The following is a 9,640-nucleotide window of genomic DNA, read 5'->3' on the forward strand; positions in this document are numbered from 1 at the left end:
GGAGGGACCAGGGCCAGCCGCAGCCCTAAGTTGTTCCCGGCTCTACTGTGTTGCCCGTCGCTGCCCGCCGGTGGGTTTTGACCGCAACACTTATTGATTTGAAATTTAGGATGTTACAGGGAGGGAGCAAGAAAAGGATATTGGGTGGACCGGTGGAGTGGAGGGACACAGATCAGGTGACATGCACCTTTTGCATGACAGATTTCTCTTTTTTGTTTCTCGATATATGTTTCGAATTTTGATCTAAAAATTTTAGGTGTTATCTTAATATGTGTTGTGAACATGAATGATTTTTTCAGATTTTTTCGCAATGTTTAAATTTAGATTTAGGCCGCATGTCACACGGTGACATGCAAAATGTGCATGTCACCTGATCTATATCCGGAGTGGAGCCGGTCTTCTTTTTGAGTGAATGGTGGAGCAGAGTCGTTCACATGGGAGGTGGGTCAGTGTGGAGCCGGTCGTGAGCTCCACATTGATCTGTTCCTGCCTTCTGTTTGTTTAAGAGAGAGGCATGTGCTTGCAACAATGGACGCGATTGTACTATAAGAGAGAAAATCCGGACAGAGATTTTTGGTTCCTGGGCAGCTCCTGATGTTTTAAAAAAATAAAAATCACAATTATGTGATTTAAAAAAATTAAAAACAAATTATGATGTAGCTAATAAATTATTCCATAAACATGCAAAATTTTAATTTCAAATACAAAATATTCAGGGCTACACAAAAATGACAAACATGATCTGGGTTGGGTATGTATATTTCAAATCTCCAAATTTTAACAGGTTGTTTTTTTTGTGTAGCCTAAAATATAAATAATTTAATATTAAAATTTTACAAGCTTGTAGATTACATCATTTACTATGTCTAGATTTATTTTTAGATTTTTTTGAAACAAATATATGTGATTTTTTATTTTTTTAAACAATAGGAGCACCGGTGTCCAAGAGCAAAAAACACTTTTCGAGAAAATCCGTACTATGATAGAAATTATAGGATTCGTGCGAGCGCATTCGCCCACCCAATGATAAGGCATTTGCCGTGTTCATTTGATGCAGTTAAGTTAAGGATATTACCTAATAAACAAAACACGAACATCACTTTTTTTAGAAAAGGAAGATGATTAAGCTTTGTCCAATATACAATTTATCATTAGTCTAATAATAATCTGTTATTCAATTTTTCAGCTTATTTTCTGTGATTTTTAGAAATTCTATGCTGATGTGATTATTTTAGACAATATTTTTCTTGCACGTGAAGGCAAGATTAATTTGTTCATGACTGACTTTACTTGCCGCAAGACAAAAGCACCTTTAAAGAATCGAGTCCCTCGACTGAAATTGTTCTTTTCCTGAATATCCGTTTGCACATGCTCCAATTGTGTCGGCAAGGATGACACATGAAGCATAAAATGCGTCGTGATCAGGTAAAATGGTTCCTTCATGGCGAAAGGTTCACCGCCACAAGGAAAGTTTTACGGATTTTTTCAGAATACACCATAGAAAGTATATCACTTATCAAGTTACAACACCGTCAAGCGGCTAGAATGTTGCAACCATGAGGTGAAAACTCCTCGACCTAAACCTACTCTCCTACTATCAACCATAGCTGCATCCACATATGTGGCGGGAAGCCGAACACCTCTCGGCGGAAGAGACCCGCCGTCTACCAAGCTTCAAATTCCAACCGAATCATTTGATTGTTTTTACGCCCATCTGGTCTCTCCGTGTTGAACACAACATTTTTCTGGTGCTGCAAAATGCACCGAAAGACCAGAGTAGTCGCCGTCCAAAGATCCCATCTCTCCTCCTTGGTGATGGGTTTTCCGACCCACCAGTGCATTACTGGGGAATCTGCCTCCGGGGCCCAAGTTGCCTCAGAGCAACGGTGATTTCGAACAATACAATGAAAATCCAACAGTGAGATCGTGAGCACTTTCTCAAAATAACAGACATGGTTAGAGCAACAGAAATCTCGATTAAAGTTTGGTGATAGCTAGCGGCCGGTCGATAAGACTATGGGCTAATCTTAGACAAAGGAGCCGACTTTGTAAAATCAAGGGTGCATGTAGACAGCTATACCGACATTGAGATGGACGAACCGGCCTATGCCCTCAAAGCGGAAATCACGCTAGAGAAAACAAGAGGAAGATCCTGCTCATGTATAAGAAGACAAACGATGATCAGAGCACGATCAATCCGTAGCAACGCAATTTTCCTAGTTCTACTTAAAAACTAAGTAAGTTCTCTGTTTCGCGCTACATTTCCGTCAAACTCAGTGCAATCCGCAAAATACAAAATTCCGCAAAATTCTAGGTAGTCTCCCAATGATTAATGCCTCGCTTTGCATGCGTTTCCTCAATAAAACGCAAATGCATGTCTGTTACTCTACCGTGGAAGAAAGTCTACTTTTGGTCCTCAAACTTTACTAGAGGTTTAGTTTTCGTCAAGATATTTGTTTAGGTACAAAATGAATCCTAAACTTCTCTGTTCGATCAAACAATTAGTTTTGCAGATTTTTGTGTGTATTACAAAAAAAAAAATACGTACCAAAGAAAAAAAATACCCGTAACCAATCCCAGCCTTGCAATAATATCCTCTTGGTCAAAATAACTGCCGAGTCGTCTCTCGATTTTCCAACTACAGTAGTTTAGACAGCAGCTGTCTGCACTAACATTCCACGTCATCTCTAGCCAGTTTAAAAGACAGTGGGTACAGTGGGGTGTCTATACTAGTCGTCTGTACGTGCAGTTACTGCATCCAAGAGAATTTGAATAGCGATCGTGGATTAGAGCAAAAACTGACGGGAGCTGCAGACAGCCTTGATACAATGGGTGCAAGCCATCGTTAGGTACCGAAATTTTTGGGTTCCCGACCGTCTGTAATCTTACAGACTGCGTTCTTCTCTCTCCTTGTGACTTTACCTCCACCTCATAAAAAATCTTAGTTGGCAACTCTTACAGACTGCTGACTAGATACCACTGTACATGCCCTCACAAGTCAAGCTCCTTAGCGGAATCGAGCACGACTAGCTCGTCTGCCATCGCGATCGTCCATTGCGTCGTCCCGCTCAAGGGCTTCGTCGTCCCACGTGTTCACCGACGTCCCTCTCGTCCGCTGCCGTGCTGCGCTGTCCCGGAGTTTGATACAGGGATCCTGATCCGCATTCGCGGGCAGCCGGACACGAGTCACGTCGCAACGCCGTTGCTTTAATGCTCGCTACTTGCTTTTCCGTTGAATACAAACCAAGAACAATAGAAGAGCCCACCGGTGGCTCTATAGCCATGCCAGCTCACTTAACGCCAGCTTATAGCTAGAGGCATACAATGGACTAGTTAGGCCGGTGCCAGCGCAGGCGGTAGGGGAGGCGGTAGCGGCGGCGATGGGGCGGGAGAGGGGCGGGAGGCCGGCGGGACTGGAGCGGCGGGCGCTGGCTCGCCGGCGGTAGCGCCGCTTCGCCGGGTGTGTCGCCCGCGTAGCGGCGAGATGGAGGCGAGACGGAGGCGGGAGCGAAGCGCGTTGGCGAGCCGAGGCGGGAAGGTGGGCGACGAAGAAGCGAGGCGGGAGTGGGCGGTAAGCGAAGCGGGAAGTGGGGCGGGAGGCTGGGCGGTAGCGAAGCGGGGTGGAGCGGGAGAGGCGGGAAGCGAGTAGCAACTAGCCGACGTGGCGCGACGATTGGTCCACGTCGGCTAGCCGTTCTTTGGTTCAAAATTTCAGCTCCACCCCTATAAATACCCCCATTTGTTTCACTCACACTCCACACCCATCTCATCTCCATTCATCACCTTCCCTCTCTCAACTTCTCCACCATGTCCGGTTGGACTCCACCAGATTGCACCACGTTCACGGATCTGATGCTAGACGGGTCACCAATAGACCTCGAAGGTGTCTCTCCGACACATCGTCGCACCAATGTAGCTTATTAATTGGTCTGGAAGATGATGACGACGAGGAGGAGGAGCAGGAACAAGAGGAAGAAGAGTAGAATAAAATATTTTTATTTATTATGTAATTTTTAATATTTATTATGCAATTTATTAACTATTATGTAATCGGAAATATTTTAAGTTGAATAAAATATTTTCTTGCATTATTTTGAATGTCTAAACAAAATCGAGTGAAATAACTTAATGTGGAAAAGAAATGGTGATGTGGAGGAGAGAGAAGTGAGAGTGGGGACTATAGCCCATGCATTGGCACCGTGTGGTGAGAGTGGGGTGAGAGTGGGCCAAAAGCTGACGTGGCGGGGCGGGAGCGGGGCGTTGGGTTGGCACCAGCCTTATTAGGCTGGCTGTTAGCAGCATTTAACAACTTCATGTGTATTTTTCTGTTGTGATCCATTGTGGACTGTATCTTTGTAGCCATTTCAAGCAACACACATATATATATACCAGCCATGCCTTCAAAATATGCCAAGAAGCAATCTGGACAAGCAACAAAACATATGCTACATACACCAGACCGACACTCAGATGTATCTTCCAGGAAGCATTCACCAGGCATAATACTAAATAAGAGCTCCGACAAACAAGCCGTCAGTTTCGTTCTTGATGAAAAGGAAATTTTGTGTCAGGTCTGTAGAGGTTTTCATGAGTTTCAGTAAGCTAGAAGCAAATTAGCATATCATCTAGATACAGATTAACCAACCAAGATGTATCCAGCTGCACATACCATGCTTGAGCGTACTCAACAAAATTCTCAGCTGGGAGTGTAGGTTGTACTGAGCATCCACTTCCAGCGGGCGGTGTCCACGGCTTTGAGCTGAACCGGCCACACCTGGTACTCCGGCGACCCAGCACGGTGGGGACGCCATGGACTGCGGTGGACGTGGTGGTAATCAGACGTTGGGCGCAAACATGGAAGGCATGGCCGGCAGTGTGACAGGGGGAGCTGTTGGCGACATGACGAGCGGAGCCGTCGGCGGCCGTACGGACGGAGCCGCTGGCGGCCGGACGGGCTGACCGCCCGACCATGGGAACTCTAGAGGCGTCGGCGCCGTTGTTCTCTTGGACTTTCCAGCCATCTCGCAGCGGGCGCCGCCGCCGGCGGGCTTGGCGCCTAGGGTTCAGGCGATTTGGGGGCGAGTCACGGATTTTCTTTGGTGTAGGAGGTCCGATTTAAGGGAATACAAGAGAGATTGGCGCGGGAGAGGTCGATTTGGCCTGGAAGAACACGATCTGGAGCTGGAAGAACTCAATTTGGCGCGGAGCGTACAGGATCAAGAGAGGAAGAACTAGCGGCGGCCTAGCGCTGGCAACGGGCTGCAAGCGAGCTGTGTGTCCTCGTAACCTGCGCTACCGCCGGGCGATAGATGAAGCGCCCGCTTCCCTCTCTCTCCTCGTTTCTCTTTCATCCACGTATGATTTTTATGACGTGGCAAATCTTATAGCCTGCTGAATCAGTTCTATTGTACTTGCTCTTAATAACTCAAGCGCAAACATAGTGGTGCAACTAGCAAAGAGCAAACAGGGCTGGATAAGCAGAATCAATTTGTCTAGTCCGAGACCTAGCCGCCACATCTGAATAAACAGGGCTGGATAAGCAGAATCAAATTGTCTAGTCCGAGACCTTGCCGCCACCTCTCTTTCGGTCAGCCTGTGGCCAGTGACGAAGGACGAAAATAATCCGAGGTAGAACGACGAACTATTGAAAAATGATGCAAAGACAAAAGAAAAATAGTCATGATGTCACAAATGATTCTAACACATCACTTAGTTCAATGAAAATATAAACATATTTGATTATAAGTAGAACCTATAAACATAATAATTTTTTATCTTAATGGCAAAGCTTTACCTTAAAAAAAATATCTTCTGTAATTCTATCAATCAAGACTTAAAAACATCATTCGTTTGATGTGCAACTCCATCTCGATGATCTTTATCGTCAGAAAATACGTTTCAATTCCTATCGTCTCCACCGAAAAAGGCAAAACCAATTCAATGAGCTCATAATATCGCCGGAGGAAACATGTTATGCCTTTGAAATATCAAGAAACCTTTAAAACCGCCAATTCTCCGCGTATAAATAACAAATAGCTCAATATTATCTTGTATATAGTAACATTCATGATAAAACTTTGCATGTTAAGCAATCTTATTCACATTAAACCTAGAAAATAAATTTATATTTTTTATACCTTGTTCATGTTCTCGGTCTGAAGTCGGTTTTGCGCAATATTCACTAAAACAAGCATAACTTTTTCATATGAAGTCCATTATTAATGTACAACCACTCAAATTGTTCAGAAAATGTGCGTGCATCTAAATGCATTCGCAGAATATTAAGGTAGGGCGGCTGCCCTGCCTTAACCAAAGGGGAGCTTCGCCCCTGCTCGTGGCATCAGTAAGGGTGGATATTTCGATATATGCTTTGAATTTTTATAAAAGTAGTCTTCTATAGAATAGATTGGTGTTTGGTAGCTGTTTTTTTACTCCTCCTCAATGAAGATGGCACCGTCTACAATAAGCAATTTTTGATTCGCTCTAGACGACGTGATCTTCTTCCCAACGTCAATGGTGATGTTGGAAGGTTAAATTTCTCTAGGTATGATCTTTCATACTTACTTCGTCGGATCAATTTTGGATTCTTTTTTCTTCTATGGTTTCCGCGAGAAGATTTGTCATCGCAATTACGTCCTCAGTACTGATGATTCATATTTTCATCTGCCCATAACATTAACCAAGTTATTGAGTTGTTTAGTTGTTTTTTTTTCCTGAAATATTAGTGTTGATACTCTTTCTCATGTTGATTGATTAATTTAATGGCTGTGCGTGTAGCCTAGCATTGAAGCAAAAAAAAATATGAAACAATCTTTGTTGGTATTTACAGGTATTTGATGACATCTATATCATTTTTCTACAAAATAAAATGTACAAGAGTGTATCCTCAAAGAAGAAAGAGTTTAAAGATCTCAAATATTTGTTTTCTTAGACTTCATTTTATATTCACTGAAGATAGCTCATATATCTTTCTTATATACTATTTTCTACTTTAAATATATATATAATTGTTATTTTCCTCGAAGGGGGTCTCTTCCTCCGTCGCTCCAAGAAATAGCTAGGGCTACCGCCTCCTAAGAAAGTCGAGGAGGAGCCGGAGCCTGGGGTGGTGCTCCGCGATCGCAAGGATCCGACTGAGTTCGCTGGATTGAACCTGGCACTGCACGAGTCATTGGACATTCCTCCAACAAAGACGATGGGCTTCAACGAGGCCTGATCAGCGTGAGAAAACGGCAATGCCATCGACATTGTCAATCACGATGAGGAGGGCAGCTTCGGCGACTTCTCCGACTCGGTAGGATTTAGTTTTAAATTGCTTTCAAGTTTTGTTCAAATATGTAACATATACCTACAAATTTGAATGAAAATCATCATCTTCGTTTGAATTTTTTTGTTTACTTTGACTCAACCCCTATAAATTATTGGGCACACCGGTGTGAGTAATCCCTCCCAATATGTTGTCATCGTGTGCCGGCGCGCCCAATAGCGCACGGCCGGCATGGCTGCCAACCACAATTTGGGGCGTACACATGGAGATGCTCTCGATTTGGGGAGTAAGAACCTATTAAATACATCGAAAGATTAATTTTTCAATGATCGGCACCTAAAGTAGTCACTACAGGATAGAGTACTAACTTGCATCTCCTCATGTTGTTGCACAAGCATCAACCATGCATCAGCTTGAGAGTCTTGAATTGACGCAGCACACAGTTACAAACAAAGTTGAGTGAACAAATCAAAGACTAGAACCGGAAAATCCTACAAAAAAAAAAACGGAAATGATCACACCAAACGATTACCAGAAATTTTATTTAGATTCAGAAATAAAGATCACCCAGGAGCCTCTGCTTTTTTTTTTTTTTTTGAAACTCCCAGGAGCCTCTGCTAATTGCACCGGACACAACATACAAGGATACCAGAACCCATAGCACATTGACCGGACTGGAACATCAGAGCAGGAGACTGAACCAGCAAAGCGCTGGACGCAGCCACTTACAGCACCAATGGGATTCAACACGACAGACTAGACAATTAACCACAGCTGCTACTCAACTCTTTTTGGAAGCGCTTGCATCCCACAGTTAAACATGTAGTTGTAGTGAGGCGGCAGGTGTGATGTCAGTGCACGGACCTTGAATTCGGCTGGAGGCCTAACCCTTCCAAACAAAAGGTCTTGCACGCTCATCGTCTTCGGATCTTCAGCTTCAGTTTCAGCAGAACATGTCTGGTAAGTAGAGAAAATTACAAAGTATTCGGAAGAAGTTTTCTTCGCTCTCCTGAGATATGCCGGCTCCTCGTACTCCCAAGCATCAGAAAAACGTTCCCCATACAGCAGGACATTCTTCTGATGGATATTCCCGAGGGTTGCAAGGGCCATTCTCCAGAAACGGAGGTTAAAGTTTGCTTTCAGTAGTCCACTGTAGATGTTCGCACCCAGCAAGCATCCATTCAACAGCCTGGCAATGTCCATGGCTATTGTTGTGAGCTCCGGGTGGTCCTCTGCGCTGGTGCTCCCAAAAGTACGCACCTTGAAGAAGTACCAGTATGCTTCCTGTGTAAAGAACTGTAACCTGAGGGGATGTGTGGTTCCAAAGCTTGCAATCTTGTCGGATCGGCTTGCAACTATGATCTTGCTGCCGCTCACGGTGCCACATCTAGCGTCTGAATACAACCTTTTCCATAAAGACTCTTTGATATCCAAAAGTTGATCGATGATGATCAGTGTCCTTCCACCGCCCATGCCACAGTTTTGATGTTTGATTCTACCTCCATCTCTTATGGTCTCTACACTTTCAGCTTTAAGATCATCGCTATTGAAACACAGAATCTGAGAGAAGTGGTTGCGCACCCTTGCATCTTCGCAAGCGTGCTCGATCAGGGTGCTCTTTCCAACTTTAGATGGACCGATGATCGGCAGGACAGTCAGATCTTCACCAGCGCCTGGGGCACTCTCCTCCTGCAATAGGAAGTACATGATACGTTCCATCTCCATCTGGCGTCCAAACATGCACTTGTTCAGAAGCAGATGCATGCTATATGGTTGCCGGTGCAAACGTGGGCATCTGCTTAGAAATATGACAAACTCACTCATATCTTCAATGGTGTCCCTTACGCTGCCAAGAACTTGCTCCAGAAGCTTAGCTTGCCCTGCACCTCTACTGTTGCCTCTGAAGAGACATACACGCTTGGCAGGGTTGAAGTCAGATGGGATAAAGGAGTTATTGGCCTCATGATCTTTTCTTCTGTCTTCTCCATTATGAGCTCGGCAACTGAAGATGTCGAGGGCGTAATACCCCCTGTACATCTCCTTCTTCAGTGTGCTGAGTTGATGCAGCATGGCCTGGCTTGCGATGAGCCGGACATCGGCCTCCTCAACAACGACTCGAAGCCGCAGTAGCAGTCGTTGCAGGCTGCGCAGCCTCTCCTCCTCGGTTGGCGCTGCCCTCTGCTTCAGGTATCTATCCACGAGGAAAGACATGGATCTAGTGGCAAGTTCAGCCATAGTTGTAAAAAATATTGTCTCCATGTATGTGTGTTTGAAGCCCTGGTCTTAGTCCTTCATGAGCAATGTGCTACTGCAACAGATCAATGAGGAGCTATGTATATCTCAAACTTCTAAGAGGACTTCGACTAGTCAAAA

At 44.5% G+C, this 9,640-nt stretch overlaps 1 protein-coding gene across 1 annotated transcript; it reads right to left on the reverse strand.

The window, feature by feature from the left end:
* Positions 1-7,722: 7,722 nt before the first annotated feature.
* Positions 7,723-9,640, reverse strand: LOC127312033 (disease resistance protein RGA2). Its single transcript, XM_051342512.2, has one exon. The coding sequence runs from the start codon at positions 9,524-9,526 to the stop codon at positions 8,045-8,047; it is 1,482 nt and encodes a 493-aa protein (XP_051198472.1). The 5' UTR covers positions 9,527-9,640; the 3' UTR covers positions 7,723-8,044.

Source organism: Lolium perenne, chromosome 7, assembly GCF_019359855.2.
Source record: "Lolium perenne isolate Kyuss_39 chromosome 7, Kyuss_2.0, whole genome shotgun sequence".
Lineage (NCBI taxonomy): Eukaryota > Viridiplantae > Streptophyta > Magnoliopsida > Poales > Poaceae > Lolium > Lolium perenne.

What these genes read in the sequence shown, in the direction of transcription:
- LOC127312033 (XM_051342512.2), bottom strand. Translation starts at nt 9,526, where the DNA reads ATGGAGACAATATTTTTTACAACTATGGCTGAACTTGCCACTAGATCC.